At 36.2% G+C, this 26,578-nt stretch overlaps 3 protein-coding genes across 4 annotated transcripts; 1 reads left to right on the forward strand and 2 right to left on the reverse strand.

Moving 5' to 3' along the window:
- Positions 1 to 3,876: 3,876 nt before the first annotated feature.
- Positions 3,877 to 4,257, reverse strand: LOC126786992 (VQ motif-containing protein 10). Its single transcript, XM_050512939.1, has one exon. The coding sequence runs from the start codon at positions 4,255 to 4,257 to the stop codon at positions 3,877 to 3,879; it is 381 nt and encodes a 126-aa protein (XP_050368896.1).
- A 4,075-nt stretch (positions 4,258 to 8,332) lies between these two features.
- LOC126786993 (exopolygalacturonase-like) lies at positions 8,333 to 10,094 on the forward strand. The gene is made up of 4 exons (XM_050512940.1): positions 8,333 to 8,512; positions 8,626 to 8,931; positions 9,090 to 9,605; positions 9,867 to 10,094. Exons 1-4 carry the CDS (start codon positions 8,333 to 8,335, stop codon positions 10,092 to 10,094), a joined length of 1,230 nt encoding a protein of 409 aa, XP_050368897.1.
- Positions 10,095 to 11,452: 1,358 nt separating this feature from the next.
- LOC126786820 (polyadenylate-binding protein-interacting protein 9-like) lies at positions 11,453 to 17,799 on the reverse strand. Of its 2 annotated transcripts, XM_050512769.1 has the most exons (10): positions 17,298 to 17,796; positions 16,254 to 16,364; positions 16,119 to 16,163; positions 13,996 to 14,068; positions 13,793 to 13,905; positions 13,640 to 13,699; positions 13,473 to 13,520; positions 13,319 to 13,387; positions 11,768 to 11,829; positions 11,453 to 11,679 (listed from the first exon to the last, which is right to left on the reverse strand). In XM_050512769.1, the coding sequence occupies exons 1-10, from the start codon at positions 17,550 to 17,552 to the stop codon at positions 11,622 to 11,624; spliced, it is 894 nt and encodes a 297-aa protein (XP_050368726.1). In that variant the 5' UTR covers positions 17,553 to 17,796; the 3' UTR covers positions 11,453 to 11,621. The 2 variants fall into 2 exon arrangements, with proteins under 2 accessions (XP_050368726.1, XP_050368727.1); XM_050512770.1 differs by lacking the exon at positions 11,768 to 11,829 and having other exon boundaries at positions 17,298 to 17,799.
- Between the last annotated feature and the right edge of the window lie 8,779 nt (positions 17,800 to 26,578).

The following is a 26,578-nucleotide window of genomic DNA, read 5'->3' on the forward strand; positions in this document are numbered from 1 at the left end:
TTCCCCTCCTACCCTTACTCGCCTTTATCCTTCATTCGCCATTCTATGCCCTCATCATTGTATTTTTATTATAGGGGAGGAAAAGGATAAAGATGAGTATAATATTGATTTCGCGTAATTAATCAAATTGTGTATATCGAAATTCACTTTTGTGTGGCGGATGGATGTGCTCCGTTATGTGATATGATAATTAGACGTGTTCGTTTTACATATTTTCTCATTTAATAAGAAACGGTGGAAATAGATAACCAAATCAGAATTTATTCACTGTCCAGCTACATTAAGTACGATGATAATTTCGGTTAAAATCGACATTCACTTGAGACATGACATGCTTTTTGTGAATTCCATACTATTGCCTAACTAGATATTCTCTTCTTTGGTTGAACTTAAGCAGGCTAAGTTTCCGAGATGATTCACTATATGAGTTACATTATAAAATATGAACATACTTTTCAAAAAAAAAAAAACAAAATGAACATGACTAAGAGCTTTTTACGTAATTGGTGCAACAAATTGTTTCATATAGCGCGACCAAATTGGTTTATGACCTAGTCACTTCATAAAATCATAATAGTTATACAACCTTATTTGTTTCAAGAAAAAGAAATGATAGTTACACGTAAAAGGTTCTGCCAAAATGCAAATGCATATTGTTGTATAGATCTCAGCTATGTTGAAAACATTTGGCCTAAAAATTACAATCTACATATAGCGCAACCACTCTACCACTATTGCATGTAGAGTCGCATCGCTTCCTAGCGGATTAGCTGTCAGCTCTCATCAACTCGATCTAAAACAATGATTAAGTAGATGCATAATCATCTACCCATTTAGCTATCGAATGTATTGAACGTTCAGTCATTGATCCCTACACAATTAGTGGTCACTAATCGTCAGGGCCGGCCCTGAGGGAATAAAGGCCCCGTGCGAAAAAAAAAACCCTTATATAATTTTTTTATTAAAAAAAACTTCTTCATTAGCAAAATCAGAAAGAATAATAGGAAATTATATAAAACTCCGAACATTGAAGCTGTTGAATTCAGAATATCAGAATAATTATGAAGGATCACCGTTAAGTCTATCTATTTATAGAGGTAGCAGAGAAAGAAATTTTGGTTTAAGAGAATATCAATCGGCATCTGAACTCCTTAATTACTGCAATTGGTTTTCTTCATAATGAAGGGAGAAGATTAAGAATTTAAGAGAGAAGAAGATGGCGGAAGCATGAAAAAAGTGAAGTTTTCTTATATACAATGTAATTGTGAAGGCCGAAAAAAAAAGAAAAAGAGATGCAGATTAATCGATAAAAGTAAGCAAACAGAAAAAAAAATTTGGGCCTTGGGCACAATACGGGAGCAATGCTTGCCCTCCCCAAGGCCGACCATGCTAATCGTTAATACAAGTCTGACATTACTAAACTTATAAAAAGGAAAGAAAGGAGGATGATATTGAAGTATAAAGTGCATATCAGATCATAACTTAGTGTGTATATATATAGGCGGAATCGAGATCAGGTGACCAGCAAAGCGCAACGACGACACGAAAGGTGCCGGCTTCACTCCCCCCCCTCACAGCGCTCCTGTATGTGCCAGACGGAGCTGCAGTACCGGCCCACGGCTGCCGGAATTTCGAAATTTTCGCATGGCGGTCGGAATCTTGAAATTTCAGCTCTTGCCGACACCGATAGAAGCGCTGGGAGGGGGGAGTTTCCTACTTTTACCTTCACATGCAATCACATTAGCTTATAACAAGTTATATATATGGCCCGTGAAATAGTTGTTTTTGTCGAGATCTTTGTGATTTAGACAATGACTTAAGTCGTTAAATATTGGCCGACCATTGTGTTGTTCAACATGAAAGTCCATATATAAGCTAGCTTATCATGTTGATATTTGATACTAACTAATGGAATCCATATGGAGGCTGAATTAAACCTTTATATATTTGTGAATCATACACTAATTAACATGCAACAAATGGATAATCATAATAACCCAATGCCTGCAGACAGTCACAATATATCTATTTTCTAGGTTTGAACTCCTGGTCTCATTCAACACTCGATGGGTGGCGTTGGTTTATCTAAAGAATTGGTTAAGGAGGATGCAACTGTATCTTATATACTGTCCTACTCCTACTGTTTTTGTCCTCTATTTCCCCAAATATACGAACATACCTACCTACCTTAACCATAGTTGATGACCAAAAAGATAACCAAACTACAGTTGCAAAATCTGCACTTTAACCAGAATGACTTATAGTCGTTTTTTTTGTCTAACACAGTCACTAACGTGAAAAACAATTGTTAATTTTACCGATTCAACAACGTGGGTAACCACTAATTAGTGTAGAACATCTGCCCTTCCTTTTAAAAGAGGAATACAACATAATTATAGTAATCTAAATGGTACATCGCAATGTAAAAACATCAAAGAATATCAGAAAAATATAACCGGATAAGCATGTATGAATTAAAACCACAAAGATAATAAGATGTACAAACACATATATAATGAGAAGTAACCATGTCACTTGAGATCTTACAACCTTGCCGCATGCCCTGACTTGAGGTGAGGCCGCAGCATGGAATGACATAGAGAGTTCTGGATTGAGAAACTCATTCGGAGTTCTTGAAAAGGAGAGGAACAATAAGAGTTGGATCCTCTGTATACCCTTCGAGGAAAAGAGACAGTGCTAGAGTTGCTGGATTTTACCCATAGGCGCCGCACTCCCGGTAGTCCCTGCGCACCCTAGCCGAGTGGCTCTGCTAACTTGCTAAGTTTCAATATTTCTTTTTTTCTTGTTATATGAGGAAAATTCGAATGTACATCAATGTATGATATACATTTTACATTCGACGGTCGATATTGTTTTGTGAGTGGGGTCAGAAAAATAATATATGTTGTTAACCGTCGGATGTGAGATGTATACTAGATTAACCTGTTATATGAACTGATTGTCAATGTCTTTCTTTATTTTTTATTAGAACATCTTTCCTTAAATCTGAAGAAAAAGAAAAGTATTTAGTGCAACCATTTACATATTGTACGTTGATACGTACCTTGATTTATATATATATATATATATATATATATCTCTCTCTCTCTCTGTCTCTCTCTAAGATTGATTTCGAAAGATTGATGTCTAGCTACGTGCAAAGTTTCATCACTTAAGTATGAGTGTTACACTTTGACACTGTACGTATAACCGTACATTAAGGTTCAAGGACTTGAGTTTAGTGTTTAAAACCGTACGGCATGTACTATCCCACATTTCAGGACTAGTGACTCCTTTTGAGGCTCACAGTGAAACTAAACTTGGTGTTATCATCACTTATCAATTGAGGTTAGGGGTTTGAGACTACGTCCTAGACCAGCCTAATTAATTAATTAGGGTTCATGCATGCATGTATATATCTGATCATATTATCATAGCATAGCAGAATGTTTTTGTTTTGCTCGATAAATTGTACTATTGTAGGCATATTGGGAGTTTTGGGACGTCAGCCCCGGTTTCTGGAAATTCTGGGTCGAGACTTGGTTTTGTTCTTGACTAGGGTTTTTAAGTCTGTTGACCGACCACGGATGATTTCGGATACTTATGAGCATATGGCGTTCCGAAGTCGGAACCATTGCCCCGAGCTTGGATTTTCGGTAACGTTACTTGAGTTATAGCTTGTTGCCAATGATGGGAGTATGGATAACGATGGACCAGCTAACCATACTTACACATTTCCCTGGCAAACAGAGAGCCACGCCAGAACACCAAAACATGAATAACTTAATTAATTAATTTGTCGATCAACAAAGAATAAGAAGCAAGTTAGATAATAATTTTGCTCGTATTAATATTATAATAATTAAATAAAAAAGTTTAATACAACTCAGACGTCCAAAACTCCTCCACTGGAGGCATCTCCCTAAACAACCTGTCAAACTCCTTGAACGAGATGTTCCTCATCATAACTGATGAATTACTGCGAGGTATTACTCCAGAAGGTTTTGAGTTACCATTCGTCATCGAAGATCTAATCCCATTGGTCAGTCCTTGATCTTTGACGTTACCAGACTGGGCCGTACTCTTGTTACTCGTAACCACCGCCGGCGGTGGCTCCTGCACTTCATACGCAACTCTCGAGTCTTTTCCGGTCATTTTCTGCACCACGTCTTTGAAGCTCACGGCGTCTGTCTCCACGTACTTGGTGTTGATGATCGTAACCTTCACAGTCCGGTCTCCTCTGCCTTGGCCCGACATGGAAACACGTGAACAATTAAAAAGAAGAAGATCGGAGCAGAAATCAGCAGCTGCAACTGGTTTGGTGAGCGAAAAGTGATGAAGATCAATGATTGGATCTGTGGGGAGATTCAGTATGAGCTGGGGCAGGTTTTATAAGCTTTAGGTAGAGAAGCAACTAAGTAAGCGGGTTGGAAAGGAAATTGTGGTGCATGGGGATACCAGCTTGTACGGCAATTAATTCCTCGGAGTAGGTTTTTGATGCACACAAGCTGACCGTTGTTTGTGGGATGAGAGGAAGCTGGGGGTGAGAGGCAGTCTAGAAGGACTGGGTGACTGGGCATGTATCCAGATTGGGTCAAACCAAGGAATCGGGAAAGTCATAGGAGCATGCATGTGAATTATGAAGCGAACAGCTGTCCGTGTTGTTTCTCTAACTGGGCCAGTCATGGATAAGCAACATGGTACTACTTGGCTACTAGACGCTAAAGGATGAAGAAGGATCGAATATTGCAGGAAGAATTCGACAACTAACTAATACAAAGGTTAACGATACACTTAGTTAATAAAGTGATTGGTTTGCAATTAATAATGAAACTTCATTGAGGTACATGATGACGTTCGGCATATAGTTGACTTGTTCATTTTGAAGGACACGTACTTGGTAACACGACGTGATAAAAATGATTTGCAGACTAAGTAAAACGACAGAGAAACATTCATATGTAATCTTGCATGGACGCGATTGACAACCAATAAGGATTTGAAAACATGTCATTTCGATTTCTGTCAACTAAAATATGTGTTATTTGATGACTGAGAAGTAATCTTTTGAACTTAAGACCCCGGAATGATGGCCTAGCTCTTATTAAGAAACATAGTGTGAAGTGAATGAAGATTCTGACTTCCTACGTATAAATGTTCAAAGTTCTAAAGCCTCTTTGAGATTTTTAGCGGTTGGCGAAAATTGATGTGCAGTCGAGTCTTACCTCTTCCGTACTATTAGTTGTTAGATAAGTGAGTACGTCATATGGTGAGTTGTTGTTCTCGTTCGTATCCGGAAATATGCACATACATGAGCGAGGGTCAAGACGCACGTTTGGTTTGATAATCTGCTGTGTGCGCGCCAAGGGACGAAGATTCAATGCTTTTAAGTTTTAACAATGTCAAACGGGATCTCATCATCCGGTACAACATCAGTACATCACATGAGTAATGATCTTTGAATATTTGATAAGAATATTGTATTGACTTTTGATCGAGCTACAAGTATTCTAAAGGTTCTTGTGGGTTTCAACCTAGAAGTCTCTCGGAAGCTACGCATCTTGACATTGTGTTACCCAGCCTTCAATTTGGTTTCTGATTTCTTCTATAACGGTCTATTTCAGGCATTATAATATATTTATACTGGGAATAATATGTTCATGTTGAGCAATTCAGTCCACATGTGTTATATCTGAAGAAACAATTGACTAATCAGGCAATATTATCAAATTCTATTTGTTCAAACTTGAAAGTTTCATGATCTTCAATTCTTATATCCTCTTCTTATATTACTGTCACTTATATCAAACGAGTACGTAGTTTGACACAGTAGTAAATTCCATCTTAGTTTATTTTTGGGTTGGTAAGTTCCCATGTAACACATCTATTGACCAAAGTCACCACAAGATGACCATTATGGTATCTTTACCATTGGGTTAATCCCGCGGTAATATACTAATATTCCCACCCAGCAACATTCACTGTTACATTTTGATACGAAAAATTATTATATATACCCGGTACATAATCTACGTGACGTATCTCTTCAATATTATTGATCTATTTTTTACTGTGTTTGTTTCTGATTGGTTACTTATATTTAAATAAGGAGTAAGTATTTTGTATACCCGCCACACCACGTGGCACTGTCATATGTTGTACCCAGACAATCATATTACACCATGATATAATTAACATGCATACGGTGAAAATGACAAAAGTTTATTTACATATAAGAACCAATCAGAAACAATCACAGGAAAAAATGGACCAATAATATTAAGGGGGTACGCTACGTGGGATATGTGGCGGATATATATACTAATTTCTCTTAAATAAGGGAGCTTCTATTCATACATCTAAAAATGGTATTTGGACCTCCTCACTTAATATACCCCTCTTTTACTTTTACAAATACTTGAAATTTTCCAAATTTTTCTGAAAACACCCATAATCAATATATTATTATAAATATCAAATTAATATATTATCCATTAATATCTTTCCATTCCTACTTTTATATTTAGTTATTATAAAAAAAATCCAAAAACTCTTTAGAATTACATAATCCATCTTCTCAAATTAATTTTCTCTTTCACTCCTAAATTCATAATTAATAATATTGTTCCTTGTTTCATTCATTGATTTGAAATTCACCAAATAATAAAATCAACACGAAAAATTCTAATATCTATTGAATAATTTTTCTCTCTCAAACGAAGTTTATCAAAAATTCTATGTAGCTTTTCAATTGATACATGAAATTTAATAATGTTACTTATTGTATTTTTTAACAATAAAAAATAAAAGTAATTAAACCTTCTTATTCAATTTATTATTTCCATTTAGGGTTAGCCTGAAATAAATATATAAATGATTGACGAAAAGAAAAAAAATTATAAAATAGGCATGTTAAGAATTGTCTTGTTTTTTTTCTTCACTCTTATACGTCTTTTTGGTAATTTTACATGGGTTGAAAAGTCAAAACGAAATTGGAAAAATATAGAGATATAAGTACTGTTTTGAGAGTTATGAATAGAAGCTCCCTTAAATAATCTTTTTCCCTTTCACCGCATGCATGTTTACAAAAAACTTGTCAAACCTCCCGGAGAACCACATGACAATATCCAGTGGTCCTCCTCACCTGTTATATTTTGACACGTGTATTTATTACACTAAAATTATAATTTTACATATTTTTATTATTTGTGAAATCACCTTCATGTGTATTGATGATATTGAACTAGGATTTTGGGTTTAGAGTTTAAGATTTAAGATTTAGGGTTTTAGAATGTAGGGTTTAGGGTATAAGGTTTTAGAGTTTAGATTATTAGAGTGTCTAGGGTGTAGAGTTTTAGAAAGAAACCCAAAATAGTTTTTTATATAATTACTTAAATATGATTTTATTTATTTATTAAATCATGAGTGACAAATGGTGATTGGAATTGAGGACCATTGGACATTGTCACGTGGTTCTCCAGGAGGATTGAAAAATTTCTCATTTACCACACCATGAAGTAATATGATTGGTTGAGAATACCACGTGACACTAGTGTTTCGGGTACACAAAATAATTACTCGATACTCATACCCGATCGATCGAGAAATATAAAACAGGGTAATTTCTTATGTATTTCAGACAGATACCAATGTAATTAATAGTCTTAAATGAATGCCAAAAGAAAAGAAAATGACTCTGAAGATATAATAGTATTTTAAGGCAAGATATAATATGTAAGGCCTAATATGAGAATTAATCCGAATAAGGCAACTGAATTTGTTCTATCCAAGGCGAATATTATTCCGTAAAGTAACTAGAAATCTAAAATTGTTACACTGCATCAAGTCATTTCTGGGTTTATGGTCACTCTCATTTGGGATTCGTACGTTTTTCATTATATTAATGTTAATAGATATAGGGATATCTCTGTCAATTAATTTGCATCTCTTTCTTCCTCAGAACTGGTCATTTATAGGAAGATACAATCAGTATATAACGGAGATGGGACACAAAACCAAAGAAACATAGGACATGATTTACTATCTAGCTCTAAACTTTCAATTAATTGATTTCTCTCTCTCCTCATAAGTGGTTATTTGTAGGAGGAAATTATCAGTCTAACGGAAATAGGGGATAAAATCAAGACATAGCCAGAAATGATAACCATTCCATGATTGACTATCATCACTTAAGGGGAAACAAATTAATCTCTCTTCACCTTATCAAACCATGAATTATATGCTATATAAGAAGGTAAAAGAGGCCTCATGTTCTGGAACAAGTAGAATCTAGCTAGCAAGATAAACAACTTGAAGAAAACAACGTACCATCATGAGTTTGATATCTTCATATCTAGGGTTGAGGGTTTTCTTGTTATTGATCTTGTTGGTATGGGTAACAAAAGGCCAGAATCACAACCTCTTTCGTCAAACCGAACATCTTGGTTGGCGCAAGGTTTTCAATGTGATGGATTATGGAGCTGTAGAAGGTGGAGTCACTGACAACAGTCAGGTAAATTATCTGCGTTAGCTGCATATAAATAAGCTTATGTAAATTTGGTTACACTGCGAAGTGATGGGCGTATCAATGAACACATAACTGATTCTCTTTCTTAATGTATTTAGGCATTCTTGAAAGCATGGAAGGATGCATGTCAATGGAAAGGGAGGGCAATGGTTATGATTCCCAAAGGAATTTTCAAGTTGTTCCCAGTGATATTTTCAGGTCCATGCAATGGTCCGATTGCCTTTGTGATTATGGGGACTTTAAAAGCCTCTACTGATCCATCAACATTTAATTCTGAAAACTGGATAAACTTCCGATACTTGGAGCAGTTAACCGTGGCCGGAGGTGGTACCTTGGATGGTCAAGGGTCCTTAGTTTGGTCCCGTAACAACTGCAACAATCACCCATGCAGGACACTCCCCATCGTAAGTAAATATATATATATTGCTTCTTTCTTTTTGAACTGTTTTCAATAATTCCCAACTGCTGCTTTGATTTAATCTAATTGAAATGAATGAGGCTTAGCCTGCTAGCTGTAAGAGTGGTAAATTGCTAACTTAACATCTTGTGTTAATTATCCCAGTCTTTGAGTTTTGACTTCGTCACAAATGCAAGCATCGCTCACTTGAGATCATACGACAGCAAAAATGCTCATATCAAAGTTTTTGGATGCAACAAAATGGACTTCACCAAACTTAGGTTGTCAGCTCCAGGTGATAGCCCGAACACTGATGGCATAAAAATCGGAAACTCCTACCGCATTCGAATCTCAGATGTGGTTATTGGCACCGGTGATGACTGCATTGCCATATTGTCAGGAAGTAGGGAAATTCACATTTCCAGACTTTTTTGCGGTCCTGGGCATGGAATTAGCATTGGAAGTCTTGGAGAATATGATCATGAATATGATGTGGAAGGAGTGTATGTGAGAAATAGCGGTTTAAAGGGGACTACTAATGGTTTAAGAATCAAAACATGGGCCAAGTCACATCCCTTGAAGGTTTCAAAGATTAGATACGAAAACATTGTGATGGCTGATGTCATGAATCCAATTATCATCGATCAGAACTATTGCCCCAGCCCTCCCTGCAATCAACAGGTATGTATATCAATCTAATTGTTTTATGCTAGTCGATCTCTTGTGCATACGAGTATATCTAGCACTGGAATGAAAGTTAAATCAGTACTAATGTGGTATTGTGGTGGATTGAAAGTTTGACAGCATCAAGATGCTCTAGGTCTTAGCCGAACACATTAACTTTAAATGTGTTGACAAACTATATATCAATCTGATTACTTTAGTGAACTTTGATTTAATTTAATTATCCAACCAAATGAAATATTATTTCTTCGGGTGCAGGTTACTTCGAATGTGCAGATTAGTGATGTGACATATAACAACATATGGGGAACTTCATCTTCCAAAGAAGCAGTGGCTCTGAAATGCAGCAAAAGCAGCCCTTGCAAGAACATAGTGATGAACACTATCAAGTTATCCCTCAACGGTCCTGGAGGCCCTGCGAGTTCTTACTGCGAAAATGCCATGGGCGTCTCTTATGGCACACAAAAGCCCCCTTCTTGCGTATGAGTCTAGATTTGCATTGTTAAGCATTTGCTTTTGGCTTGAAGCAGTCTTTGGACCCAGCTTGCTACGTTGCTAGCTAGTTTTGTTTTTTCAAGGCTGAAACAGATTATAGCATTCGTATCTTGCTAGTTAGTCGATTAGTCGCCAGAAGGAAGCATGAGACAGTTTATAGCATTCGTATCTTGTTTGATGTTTGGTTGATATGTAAGACATGAGTTGAAATCAGAGATGTAATTTCTACAATGTGACGAATGAGCATTTCAAAGTTTTGTTTCATCCACCTATTTGAATCTATGCATACTCACAAGCACGAGAAGGCTAGAAATTTCTTGACCTAATTCGGCAAAATAAATCTACAGTGATCACTAAAGATATGTGGAATGTAGACGTGTATAAAGATCTATCTAAAGTATCTCCAGCAAACATGAAGACTATGCCGGGTATTTATATCAGCTAAAACATAGGAATCGTTCAGGTTTGAAGAAACCTACAATCTAGTTGCCAAAATGATGGATATAGAACACTACGACGTTGTTGCACTGAATAGCATATAGAACACCCCGACATGGTGCAGTGAATTTTGAATATGCAGAACAACTTGCCCTTAGATAGTGTAGCTGGCATTTGCAGAAGTATCAAGCTTTGGAACTCCCCTACTGGAAATAAATTACTCTAACTAGACCAATTTGACTAATTCACTACTGTTTTAGCGTTTAGGGTTCTGTTCGCATCAACAAGGACTTTACAAGAGTTCGACAAAAGCATCGGCACCGGCTACAAGGTCATATGAGAAATCCGGAAGTCGCATTATTTCATGGATTGCTTTCATACTTTATACTATTTCAATCCAAAGAAAGCCCGAAGGGGAACTAGGAGGTCAGAGCATTATTTTTGGTTCCAATTACGTCTCTTATTTTCATTCACGACAAGATAAGGGTTAAATTTGTCACCCAAGGTCAGCCAAAAACATAAATACATCAAAAGTTCTATCCCATAGCGGACTCAGAATGACCCCAAACCGGTCATTGAGGGATGGAATTGGTGAGGACAAAGGTGATTCTCTGGTCAAGGTCTACCCCTGGTTTTCCTCAAGCACCAGGCAGCATCCTATCCTTGTAATAGATCGCATAGGATTTCAACAAAAGTGTGCATTCATAAACTGCAACTTTGCACTTGCACCGTTTATTCGGTAAATACAAATTGGTATTTAAGCTTTCGAGTGCGTGCACAAGTCACAAGCAAGAGGATACTCGCAATCACAGCATAACATTACTGAACTAGATCTAGAACTAAAACTTTCAAATCATCAACAACGATGTTAAAAGCTAAGATATGTCAAAGAACTCAAGATCCAAACCATCTCTTGAAACTTCAACTGAAGCGGGGTCTGAATATTTAAAGAACCACTGCAACGGAAAAGATGGAAATACTGAAAGGAATATATAATAATCACCCCTTCAAACACAAGAAGGTTTCTGTGTTTGCCAATCCCGCCTACCAAGCTTCATCCATGGATCTTTGCCGTGGTGGTTAATGCAATGTCGGACGAGTGACACGTGGGCGCACAGGAGTCTTTGATGGACTTACCCTACAATATTGCAATGTACACAAGATATTATGATACTGACTGACTTTTGAGGAGTTCAGGAAAATGTCATTTGGTTTAGAGACCACACCTGATGGGTTGTGTTCCCAACACCATTCCGCTACAATTCAGTGCAAGTATGGCACTTTCTGCCTGTTCATCAAAGCAAAAGCGTAAGAGAGCTGAATATGTACAGAGAGCATTTATCTTCAAAACCATACAGCAGAAGATTCAAAGTTCACCAACAGATCTGCTAAGAGTCTAAGACAATGTAATAAAGAAGGCAGCAATGATAATATGAAAATTGGTTACAAATACAAACACCTAATGGGAAATGTTCCTTTGTCAGATAATCTGGATATGTTGTTAGTAATTCTCACTCATTTTTATTTCTGAGGTCCAAGATTTTTGAAATCTAACTCAACCAGACAAAACCACATTGGTGTTGAGACCACCTCCTCCAATGGCCATGAAAACGAATACAGAAGTTCTAGCACACAAACTCGCTCCACAAATACTTGGGGAGGTGGAAGTTATATTGTATATTACTCCCTGAGCTATGTTACACGAACAGTCTAACGTTTATGCCCATGTTTTTCTAGTGGGGTGGGGGAAAGTAAATACTTGAGGAGATGGGAGATTCTGTCTTCCAATTGAATAGGATCGACAAAGGAACCAATATCCCAAGAGTAACAAATATATTGAAAATTTGAAAGCCTGTTCATTCCCAGAAATCAGATAGAGTCAAAATTGATGCACCCTGAATTATTCCGGAAGAAAATCTTCAACCCCTTTTACAGAGTAACCCCTTTCTGTGAATTATATTGAGACCTTTCAAAGGGAAACTACTCACTACAGTTGCATTATCTGAACGTTAATTTGGTAGGGACAGTGAATCCCAAACTTCAAAGCTATTATCGAGGCGTGCACAGCAGAGCCTAACACAACACCTTTATTGGCTTTTCTTTTTCTTTTTTCAGGTGAAGGAGGTCAGATTATCCAAATGCAAAAGTAATTGTACAATATAATGAGTCTACACTGACACCAAACAAAAACAAATACTTGCAGTACTTTATAGAAACTGCAATAAAGAAATGACAAGTACTAAAAAGATTGTAATACCACCTAATTCATATATATTTGGGATATTTTTTTACCATAGAAAATCGGGAACATCTTCACATCAACCGGTAGCTAGATGCATTTTCTGCAGAATTTTTATTGGCCTATCATTGTTACCGAAAGATTAAGCTCTTGGAATACGGGTCCAACAAGTTCTTAACATAAAGATAGTAGACCAACAAGTTCTTAAAGAATGCAGAAAATACTTTAATCTTTTATGAGAAATTTATGTTGCTTAAATTAAATCATATCAAAGGTTAAATATTAATAGATTTTTTCAGTTACAGAAATATGATGTGTTTAATAAGTAAGAATTGCATTTTAGGGTTTAAGGTTTATAACATTTGCCAAAACACTTGGTATCTAAAATTTGGGATCAATTTGGTGACCGAAGTATTTCCCAGCTGAGAAAGGGAATTAGATAGACAAGACTTTAAGATTAACAAACTCAGTTGTATATTTTAGCAATTTTTTTTTACTTTAATCTTCATCAACCTTAATGTTGTAAGCATAAACTTACCATTGCAAATTCAACAAAAGCTATACGAGTTGAATGAACATGATCTCCCAAAAGCCTCAAACGAGTAACCTGAAATTAGAAAAAGAAAATTGTCAGATTACCTCGAGTAAAATATAATATTAAAAAATGATATGTTATAAACACTTTCCCCTACCTCACCACAAGCTGTTTCAAAGAAACTTTTGACTTCAGCTTGAGAAACCTGCATAAGGAACCAGCAATATATTTCAGATATTCTACAGCGCAAATTTGCATGTGTAAGGCCCAATGGCCAATTCTTCAAATATCCGTAACAAATGGATTCGCAAAAAAGGTGTAAACCTTCTTATCGATATTTGTACAATATACAGTCCTGCTACACATTTCCCGCTCATCTTCTGACTGCATATGAAATCAGGAAATCACTGAGTCAACCCTCATAAGCATGCATCAATAAGACACTAAAGACGAAATTTAATAAAAAAGAATTGATACCCTAGGGAGAAATGTAGGGTTCACAGGAAGGATGGCAGTTTTTGAGGGTAAGACCCTGACAGGATAATACCCTAACATTGTCCCACCAAGGTTCAAAGCAGCTCTCGCACCATCTGTTTAAAAAGTCTTCAACTGTTACATGCAGTATATAAGTAAAGACTAAAATGTTGCCAAATGCTTGCAAATCAGAAAAAAAAACTTACGCTCATCAGCAAACTCCACAAATGCAAAACGGAGTACTGAATGCGGATCACCACAAATTCGGCAGTCAACAACCTTGAAATATAAAGAAAAAAAATTAGGTGTGTCATCTTAGACATTAACTTGATGTAGCAACCATTCATACTTATGCCTATTATCATTGCGGAGAAGTTGAATCTTTTGATAATTTATTTAGCGAAAAAATTACATATTATAAACAGTGTTATGCACCAGTCCTACTTTTAACTATAAGCAGCAAGACAACAAATATACTTTTAACATGATATTGTAGTGCCTTCTCTGTTTAATAATTAGAGTCTATGTATTCAACCGCATTCATGATTGAGCTAGGTCTGAAAGGCGGGGTATTTGCCCATAACCTTTTATAAAGTAGCATTAAGTAGCTTATGAGCATCGGCAAACCCGCAAAAGGCCAAGTTCACTAGTGAACAGCAGATATCCATCATAACCATGTACACAGAAACATTGTCAGCAATTTCGAACCTCTGTTAGCCCGATACCACAAATCCTCCCGGATGTCATATGAAAAAAAGAGACCCACTGGTCTTACCAAATATTTCATATATCAGTGTTTAATTTCTGTTTTCAGAGCAGTAATTATTTACCCTTTTTTACCCAAACAATGAAATCAGCAACTAATCTTGCCAAAATTTCCATTACTATCAAGTCTTGTCATGCAACTGCACAAGTGCACATCGTACACCAAATTGTCGACAATGTCACATGGTAATCTGACCACAGCAAAACCTAATGTCCTGTCCAAGTCAAGAAATTGAGTGCAACTTCATGCAGCCTTCAAAGTTCAAACCCATAATGATTGGGATCCACTATCGGCTAGTCAGGCCTAGCAGAAATATGTATACTGTTGACATCTTAACTAATCATGTCCTTTGTATACCCCTCTTATTCTAGACTGAAGCATTGACTTTGATGAGATTAGCCATCTCTAATGAAGGGTCCTTACATCTAAGATGCACAGGCCGAAAGCATGTGAAATGGCACTTCCCCACCTCTTCACTCTCTTGGTGCATTCCACCCTAGATACAGTAATCTTTATTTTTGACCTTAACATCAGCATTTAATAACACTCATTTATCAGGATGTTTCTTCATCAAAACTCTACACCCACTTAATGAGTCGGTAACTCAATAGAACGTCAATATCCAATTTCAAGTCAACAATGAGAACAATGTTATCTTAAATTGTGTCTCATTTGTACCCTCCATCAAACTCATGTGACCTCAAGGCCACGTGAAAATTGGAAACAATTTTCATGTCATGCTTACTAGGACAAAGCTTACGAGCTTTGTGTTATCAAGGCTAAAGCTTACGAGCAGTTAAATATCCCTATAATTTAGTCCTGAATTTAAGGTCCAAAATTATTTTCCTATATTGTACATATCTTGAATCAATGAAGAAAATCAAGCAAATCTTCACTTAGAAAAAAAATTTCTTCCATACAAGGTTAATGAGGATTCAGGATAATTTGACCAAGGTCTGAATTATAAGTAAACAAACCTTAAACCTCTAAATCTTAATTCCAATTTTTTTTATTAATCACATGTACATAGAGAGCCAACTTAACTAGAAATAGGCACACATGATGCACATTAAATAACAGAGACAGCACATACTGTTGGCCAGAAGAGCACTTGGGCAGACCTCAATATTGAACCAATTTCCAGGCGGTGATCAAGCAAAATGTATCTTGCATACATCTTGCACACAAATCTTAATAACAAAAGATATCTATAACGCTCTTCAACAAGATACCAGAGGATAATAACATGAGATATGGTAAAACTGCTGCCGCAAACTTCTCACGTGACATACAGGATTACACACCGTGTTCTTTATTATTCAAATATTAGTCACAAGGGAATAAACGTAAGACTAGGGATTTCATCACGGGATATATGTATGCTTATTTGGGACAGGAAAAAGCAATGTATTGTTACTAATTAATTTTCTTACGTAATTTGACCCAAGAATAATGACAAAGCACAGAAGGAAAATAAAGCACCAAGGTTTAAACTCAACAAATCACTAGCATAATCACTCTTTACATACTTAAAGTGGAAGTCAGGGAAGTAATGCAACTTACTTGTCCACAATTACTGAAAATGGCAGCAAGACGCTCTTCAGTAACCTACATTAGAAAGAACAGTAATAGCAGCTAATAAGTTCAACGTCCAAATATAATAACACAACTCCATAAAAACATTTTTCGATAACTTACTTGCTGATCTATATCAGAAACATAAACTGTTCGTCTAATACTATTTTCGCGCTCAGCTCTGAAAGCTCTCCCACTTAATCTTCTCTTCCCCTGATTATAGTTATTGCTTCTCTGGAAAACACAAACAACGCAAATTAATAACCAAGTATAATGATAAAATACAACTTTCGCAGAGAATGTAACCTAGTTACTTATTCATCGTGAACAACCAACAGTATAAATTAATATAGCCGAATAGGCAAATATACTGAAAAATAAAAAAGACAACAGACAACAACTACTACATGTACAGACATCATTACACCAGGAAATTTTATTGAGAAACAAGTATCTGTTTTTCAAACAACGCGGTCTCATAGGTTCTCCGCTGATTAGTTTCAACAATCAAATCAAGACAACACTTAAGAATAATAGTGATATCATAAAAATAAAGTCTATGACAATTAGACTGATTAGTACTGGATCATATCATGAGAATAATTCAAAACTGGGCAAAACAAAACCCTATGTTAAAAGTATATTGATAAGCATATCCCAAAAATATTCTTGCTAGTTGCAGGAACAGATGACTTCCAACACAGACGCCAACACGAACAAATGAACACAACATAAACCAAAAATCAAAAGGGCAATCCTGTAAACTAACCGTACCAACAAGCATAAAATGGTCAAAATTATGAATTCAAACAATATCTAACCAAAGATATATAAATGGTCGCATTACTTTAATCCATAAACCCTTTTCATTTACATCACTATCCATAAATAGTAGCTCAACTTTCAATCACAAATAATCAGTAATACAAAAAGTGTTGTAGACTGAACTGTACTCCTTACACCGACAAACACAAACAGCTGCCAATTCAACAAGAAACCCAATTCAGATCACAATCCATCAAAACTACAACAAACAAGAAAATTCACACAGCTCACTCAACTATAACCAAACACAATTCCAACAAAACCAAAAAAAAAAAACAGAACTGCAAATAAAAAACCAAACACAAAACGAAAAAGGGGATCAAAAAGGAGAAAGATGGGTACCCTGCGATTGTCAGTGGGCAAGAGCTTACTGTTATTGACAGCAAAAGAGGTATCAAAATTGTGGTTTTGGAGAGGTGAGTAAGATGAAGGGAAGAACTCTTTGGCTAACGGGTTCAACTTGGTGAACATATCCACCAGCTTCTGAACATCGAAATCCGATTTGGGTTTCGATTCAGACACCGGTTTCGATATTGAATCCAGCTTCTGGTTGTTGGCAGAGGCTGCCTCCCCGGCAATCTCAGCAACCGCAGCCATAAGCAAATTGAAACAAGTGCAAAAAGATCAAAACTTTATATGATAAATATGAAGAACAGAACTAAATTTGAGCTGTTTCTAGCTCTTGTTCTCTGTATCTATCCCTCAGCTAAAATGAGGGTTTTATTAAAGCTTGAGAATTTGGAATGCAACCGAAAAAAGGAAGAAAATGTAAGTGAGGGAGAGAGAATAAAATAGGTGAAAGAGGAATATGGGTTTAGTGGAAAAATGATCAGAGCTGAGGTGTTGGGAGGAGCAAACAGTTGGCCTTTGGGTTTGGCTTTTATTGCTCTGAATGCTGAGTAACCCCTTGCTCTCTTTTTTTAATTTTTTATTTTCTCTCTTTTTTTCTTCAAATGGGTTTTTGTGATTTTGGGTTTGGGTTTCAATCTCAATCTTTCAGAGAGGAAGAGTTTTTGCCAAGACATGAAACATGAGAAAGGGGAAGGGGAAGGGGGCAGCTAACGTAGGATGCTTGAGCAATAACAAAGTCTAATTCCCTTCATATTTGTTTCTATCTTTTGCTTTCTGACCTCAAATCTGTGTATATTGTGCATGTAGTGACGGTGTTCCAGATAGAAAGATATATGTCAAGGCGTCAAGCATGACACAAGTAGTCTTCACTAACACCAAGGTGCTTTTACAAAAAATTCAATACTACATCATTGTCTACAATATCGGATATGAACTGAACTCATATATTAGAATTCATACTAACTTAACATGTTAAGAAGTAGTCACTTTACCTTAAAAAAGAAATGGCGAACATAATATATACTGTATATTCAGTGGTGGAGCCAGAAATTTTAACTGAGGAAAGTCAATCTAAAAATGAAAAAAAAAAAAACAATAACGAAGCTCACTCAATATAATAAATTCTCAAAACTAAATTATACATTAAAAGGATACTCTTATATTTGTGGACGACGTCTGGGATCACGTTCCAATGTAGCAATGTCAATTTCATTGTCATTGTGGGAATCAATTCTTGTTGATTTAGGTGGAGGGTTTTCACGAATTGCTGCTTCAGCATTAGAGTTAGGTAATGGTGAAGGTGTTGATGTAACGGTAGCTTCAGATTCATAACTTTTCCTTTTGAAAAACCCTAAAATTAAATGTTGTTTGCTCATATTTTTCTTTCATTCAGTTCCTAGGTATGTCTTCTATCCGACTGGCAGAGGTGTTTTTTTATAAAGTAAACCTAGGTCTAACGCAAGTAGAAGTCTAAATATATTAGGACTAGGAGTAGTAGTCCATTCAAAAATTTATACAGTATTTATATCTATAAATAATTTACTAAATTGTACGGCTATTGACACCTCATTAACTCTTTTGTTCACCCTATAAATATTTCCATTACTGAAAAACTATATTATTCAAGTACAAAATGACTATTAAGTACGCTAATTTTTTAAATACATAATCAATTAATTATAAGTATACAAAAAAATACTTAATTTGTCATGAAATATTAATCTTTTCCATCCAATCTAAAAACATTACTCTTTTATTCATTGAAAATGTTCATCTTTTCTGTCGATATTCATATGATATTTGTTATTCAAATCATAAATCATTACTGTTAACTTAATAACATCTTTATAATACCTGGTGAACATCACAAATAAAAATTTTAACGCCAAAATCAATCTTTTTTCATTGATCAAAGTTGATAATCTATGAGTTTTTTTACATTTATATTAGATAAACACTTAATTTTTTAGAATAAATTTAAAAGAAATATATGACTAAGAAAAAATATATGAATCCGATTATGATTCTATTTGAAAACTGTATCATTCCTTTTATATTGCTGTAAATTAATTAAAGATTGTCTCTAAAAAATATTTTTTTAATTTGATATGTCATCTAATGACAGTTTTGGAAAAATAAGTGGGTGAAATAAACAAATTTAATATTAAATTTAAAATATGAGATGAAATAAGTAGAGGAGATAAACAAAGTAGATAGTGTGGTAGCAATAACCACACCATTTACAAAATTGTTTTCGGTTAAGTACTAAAAGCTTGTGGGGACATAGCTATTACCATACATGGATGATGGATGCAAAACATGGGAGAACTAGGGGGTCAGGCCATCAGGGGTGCCATCACGAGAGACATAGCCATAATTGGCTTTCAATCTTATAAAATATGAATGCATATGCATGTTAAGTCAAAAATTAAGGGGGTGTCATAGCACCTTTAGGTAGGGCTCGTCAACGGGCCGGGTTCGGTCTGGCCCGGCCCATGAGTGACGGGTCCGGGTCCGGGTCCGGGTCGGATCGGGCCTTAATAAATTTAAATAAGTGGCGGGCCGGGTCGGGCTGGGTATTTTCAAAAATACGAATATCCAAGCCCGCCCACCTAAGGCGGGCCTTGCGGGCTTTTGCGGACTGGGCCGGGCCTTACGGGCTTGTATTAGAAAAATAATTTTAAGGGTTTGAAACAATAAAAAAATTGTTAGAAAACATTCCAAAACAAAAGTCACAAAAAAATTCTAGTTTCGAAATATTATCGATCGACACCAATAGATGTGATCGATATATATATTTAGGGACCGTGTAAAAATCTCATCCAATTCGGACCTCGTTTAACCGTCGGAATTTTCGGTCAACAAAAAAAGAAGCGTTTTCACATAATAAAATCTCATTGACCGGGGCTTTGCCAAATAGATTTCTTCAGCTCGACCGCGCACGATAGGTAACAAAAATAAGGTGATTTCAAATATGTAAACAAATTTCCACATTCGCATCTTGGTAATTGGTCCCCCCTTAGGGCATATTAGTGTTGTTTTTGGTTTACCGGAAATTCCGACGGTTAAACGAGGTCCGAATTGCATGAAATTTTAAAATTATCATTAAATATATATATTGATAACATCGGATAGTGTCGATCGATTCCAATAAGTTTCCTTCATATAGTCGCTTCATAATGTGATAGTTTTATTATACACCTAATATAAGGTTATAATACATTAGTGGACACTTCGGCGATCGACAACTCCAATTCAAAATATGGTCGATCGACACCAGTAGATGTGATCGGTATATATATTTAGGGAACCCGTAAAAATTTCGTCCGTTTTGGACATGGTTTGACTGTTCGTACCAACGGTCAACTAAAAAAGAGGCGTTTTGACATATTTAAACCTCATTGACCGGGGCTTTGCCAAATATATTTATTCAGTTCGACCGCGCACGATAGGTAACAAACATTAGGTGATTTCAAATATGTAAATAAATTTCCACATTCGCATCTTGGTAATTGGTCCCCCCTTAGGGCATATTAGTGTTGTTTTTGGTTTACCGGAAATTCCGACGGTTAAACGAGGTCCGAATTGCATGAAATTTTAAAATGATCATTAAATATATATATATATTGATCACATCGGATGGTGTCGATCGATTCCGAGAAGTTTCCTTCATATAGTCGTTTCGTAATGTGATAGTTTTATTATAAACCTAATATAAGGTTATAATTCATTAGTGGACACTTCGGCGATCGACAACTCAAATTCAAAATATGGTCGATCGACACCAGTAGATGTGATCGGTATATATATTTAGGGAACCCGTAAAAAATTCGTCCGTTTTGGACATGATTTGACCGTTCGTACCAACGGTCAACTAAAAAAGTGGTGTTTTGACATTTTTAAACCTCATTGACCGGGGCTTTGCCAAATAGATTTATTCAGTTCGACCACGCACGATAGGTAACAAAAATGAGGTGATTTCATATATGCAAATATCTTTCAGTATTCACATATTTGTAAGAGGTCCTTCCTTAGGGCATAATAGTGGTGTTTTCGATTTACCAAAAATTTCGACGGTAAAACGAAGTCCGAATTGGATGAAATTTTTACAGGGTCACTAAATATATATACCAATCACATTGGCTGGTGTCGATCGATCCCGACAAGTTTCTTTCATATAGTCGCTTCATAATGCGTTAGTTTTAATATAAACCTAATATAAAGGGTATGATACATTAGTTGACGTTTCGGCGATCAATAACTCTAGTTCAAAATATGGTCGATCGACACCAGTAGATGTGATCGGTATATATATTTAAGGAACCCGTAAAAATTTCGTCCGTTTTGGATATTGTTTGACCGTCCGTACCTACGGTGAACAAAGAAAAAAACGTTTTGACATATTAAAATCCTCTTTGACCGGGGCTTTGCCAAATTGGTTTCCTTGGTGCGACCACACACAATCGGTGAAAAAAATTAGGTGATTTCAGATATACAAACGACTTTTGGTGTTCGCATTTTAGTAATGGGTCTTCTCTTATGAAATATTAGTGTTGTTTTCGGTTTACCGGAAATTCCGACGGTCAAACGAGTTCCGAATTGGATGAAATTTTTACAGGGTCACTAAATATATATACCGATCATATCTAATGGTGTCGATCGATCCCAAGAAGTTTCCTTATTATAGTTGCTTCATAATGCAATAGTTTTATTCTAAACCTAATAAAATATGTATGTATAATATTTTATTATTTGGCGGGTTTTTACGGGCCGGGCCGGGTTTCACACCTATAATTTAAGCCCGGCCCTCTACCCACGGAAGCGGGCTTTCTCGCGGGCCGGGCCGGGTAAAAGCCCGTCGGGCTTGCGAGCCTCCGCTGGCTTTTCGGGTCCGCGGGCTAAATGATGAGGCCTACCTTTAGGCACAAACGTGCCTTCACCCCTGTGTATATTGGATCGTAAATGGATTTTTTTTATTGTGAAAGCTTTATCGAATTAACACGTAATTTTGTAGAAGTTAGTTTTCATGTATTAGTTCACTAGTAGCATATATTCATCATTTGACCAAAAAAAAAAAGCATATATTCATTTAAGCTAGGTTTCCAGTTCCGAGAATAAAGTAATACACCGAGGACGAGAAAATATAATGTAGTATTGTTTATGTCTATGTTAACCATTCTACTTTATTTATGCCTTCTGCTATTTCGTTTTGCCATAACGAATATGTTCTTGCTTTTAGGCAATGTGGTTCGTTTAGAGAGTTTTGACTTTTGGTTGTAGGGTTCAGTTTGGAACTAAAAGGGCATGGACCATGTAGAGGAATTGTATGTTCAACATGTTAATTCTGATTTTATTATTTTATTAAGTGTACTCCATGTCCTTACTAGCTCATAAGTTACGTTACATTAATTGACAGATTGTGAAATGTTTTCAGCAACACAATTCCTTATGGTTAGGCTGGTTTGTCCCCAGTGATCAATTTAAACCAGTTTTAATTTTTTAGACCAACAAATCGAATTCTATTGATCACTCAATGGTAGGTAACAATCAATAAGAATACATAGTTCCCTCATGAGGCTACGTAAAAATTGAAATATGCTAAACGATTTGGTAAATCAAGTTGAGAAACGGTGAGAACCATAATATAAGATCATGATCAATAAACAAGGATTATTAGACTACGGCAGACTTATTGAAGAAACTTAGACTCCCCTACACATGAAGGGAAGCCCCCAACTGAGGCACTCCACCGACAACCACAAATTTGTGTTCATTAAGGTCATGACGAATAGTTTATCGGACTTTATCCTTAATTTATGGGGACAAAAGATATGTCTAGCGCTAATTGTACCATCTCTATTTTGTGTTTTAACAACTTTGGTATGAAATTTTGTGTTTGTAGCAAGCCCCAACACCACCTGCACAGCCTCAAGCCCTCAACTCACGCGAATAGTGGTCAATAGTCCCCAAATCTAATGCCAATGGTGGACATCTGTAGAGCGTTTGCACCGGTGGGGATATTGACTGACTAATTGACCAATTTGCACAAAAAATGTAATACAACAGTGTTTATTTGGTACTACCAATCAACGGGGCCCACCAGCACTACCAATGTCAGGCTGAATTTTGTGGAACCCGCATGCTGGTGAGGTAAATAATAGGCAAAAATTATATTCTTTTGAAGGGCTATTTAATTACAACAATTAGAATTTCAACGGCGGCTGTTAAACATAAATAGTGGTTGGTCGTCAAATTAGTCTCTATTGGTGCATTGTGTAAGCTAGAGGCAAATACAAAATTCAGATGAATAGTGAATTGGTAATACCAATTTAGTTAGTCAATTAGTCATTGGCCTTAGTTCATAGATGTATTTGTTCTAATACAATTTGAATTTGATTTCTGGACATTATCATTTTTCTTTACAGGTGCCCCCACTTTTAACCAACTTATTGGCTCACCTATAAATCTATGTCTTCAATATTGGTGAAAGGCTGAAAGCAATGCTAATGTCGTCCTCCCTATCCGTCAATTTTGTAGGGTTTGTTCAAGTAAATCAAGGACATGTTTTAAGCATGTGCTTAAACAAATATTTCCAATCAAGTGGACGAAAAAATTTGTTGCGGGTTTATAACTTATTGATCGATATACATGTACATAAACACAAACGCTGGTTTGCCATTACTCTGTAGCTTAGAATCTTCCCATGAAGGAGTCTACACAGTAAACTCTAAACCCTTAACCTTCTTCTGTTCTATGCATCCACCATAAATTATAATCTGTAGTTATGCTGTACAAGAAAATAGAGAGCACAGATTTAGGAACCCTACGTCTGTTCTTCCATTCACCTAGTGAACCTTCACTTATGTTCTATTAATGGCGGATGGAATACACGCGCTAACGGCAAATTCAATTCGGAGAAAGAAATCAAACACTGCAGTAACAATTGGTTTTACTAGCACGTGCATGACATGCGTGTCTTTGTTTCCGCGATACAACTAGAGTAGAAGAACAACTCCTGCAGGCCTCCACAACCTGAGCTGAAGAGCCTTCATCAGAGCATGACCCAAAAATTTAAAATGTCCCTGAGCATATCCAAAAAGCCTAGAGTTGAGAATTCCTCCAAGTCAAGGAATGTTCCACTCCTTCATTCTCGAAGGTGATCCCATTGCAACTCATGTCATATATGTGGACTGCCGAAGAGATCAACACTCGCATCCCGAGGTAGAGACGGAAGTCGTCGTGGACTCGTGATCGTGGTTGTGGAAAAATTGGAGAATTAGGGGACGGGGATTTGGGTTTTGCAGAATGGAAAAGAAATGAGATAAACACAAATTATGAGCTCCCTTGCTTGGGTGTTCCCCTGCTTCTCAACCTTATCCAACTCTCCTAGATATATCCACACAAATACGGTTTAGATCTAATGAGGGATTTAATAATCACTTTAATCAATACATCCATAGCCATTTAAAATAATAATATCATAATTTTTTTGAAAAATATTTTGTGTAAATAATAAATCAAGTGAGAGAATAAGTTGCCGCCATAATGGTCAATTTAGGATTTATATTAATTTTTAGATTAGTTGATCTTTCAAAACCTTAAAAAAAATTTAAATATAAAAATGATTTACTAAGATTAACACGCTCTTAGAATAATACGATATATTCACTTATATATAACTTCTGAAAAATTTATCACATAGGGAGATAGGTGGTCTTATGGAAGTATAATAATTCATTCATATCTATCTCATGATCAAGGCCCATAAATTGATGAAAATAAATAAATTTCAAAACATATCCACATTTCACTATAACAATCATATCTAACAGTTAATTTTCAATTTATCAAATACTCAAGTTTAATTACATGAGTCCCATTGTACTTTATAAAATGACATAATATTTTCATATATTATTTGGGAAAGAATATGATTTCAAACCAACTCTATCCAAGAAATCAAATTTTGAAAAAAAATCAACATCAAGATATTATCATTGTAGGTTTGTAGTGAAACTGTGAAAGTAGTGCTACGATAGGAAATTCACCTAATTTCGTGAACGATTGGGTTTTCCCTCCTTGTTGTTAACCTTATATAACATACTACATCTTTAAGAGGTAGCTATATAACCATGTGAAAAATATGTCCAAAAGTTTGCATGAGTAGATACAGTGCATTATCGGGAATGTGTACAATTGTTTTGGAGATTTTTTTGAGTACCAGAGCTATTTCTATGATTTTCAAAAGATTGATGCATGATAAAATAATTGTGTATTATTGAATGATATGAGGGCCTATATATAGGCATTACAAAACCACAATCTCGTAGAATTCAGAGTCCTAATCTATTACGGAGATGCTAATTTATCTCTTAACATGAAACCTATTAGGCTAAGACACACACACAAGGGTAGAATAATAATTTTCCCGGAACACAGCCCCTTGTGTCGCATGTCTAAGTTGCTTGGCGCACAACGTTGCCTCGGTAAAAACCTTGTCAAACAAAACAAAAACCTCTTGGGTAAAGCAAAAACTTGATCGAAGGAAAAAAGAGCACAACGCACCAACTATTTAAAGATCTTAACATGTGATGTAGACTCCCCTGAAGTCTACCAAACTCTAAAGTTATGATATACGACGCATGCCAATGCTCTTCACATGTTTCACAAAAGTAGATTTAGGCAAAAACTTGGTGAAAAAATCCGCAACATTGGATTCTGAACTCACTTGATTGATTTGAACATTCGAACTTCTATTGTTGAACGTTGTAGAAGAACTTGGGCAAAATATGCTTGGTGTTGTCTCTCTTGATGAAACCTAACAGCGGTGCATTCAGGCGACCACACGAAAATCGATTAACTTCCCTTTCAAAACAATCGTGACTCCTCCATGACCGTCACACAAAAACAATCGACCAAGAGGGGAAACCCATCCCTTTATAGTCTCATTGGCGTTATAAGAAAGGCCGGAATAAAGACAAGAAGAAGACTAATAGCGCCCGATATAATATATCTATATGTTCAAAAGCGGGAACATTTATGAAAAATTTACCTTTGAAGGTTTGGAGAATGCGAGAGTAGCTTCTTTTGAGCGAATACTTTGTTTGTGAAGTTCGCGTTTCTTGCGTGATTTTGCGGCGGGGGGGGGGGGGGGAACAATTTTGAATGTTTGATGCGGGGGCTTGCGGGGCAAAAAAATGTTTTTTGCGGAGGAGACCCTGTCGGGCTGCAGGGCTGCGTGCAGGGGCTGCAGTGAGGGTTGTAGGGGCTGC

This window comes from Argentina anserina, chromosome 3, assembly GCF_933775445.1.
Source record: "Argentina anserina chromosome 3, drPotAnse1.1, whole genome shotgun sequence".
NCBI lineage: Eukaryota > Viridiplantae > Streptophyta > Magnoliopsida > Rosales > Rosaceae > Argentina > Argentina anserina.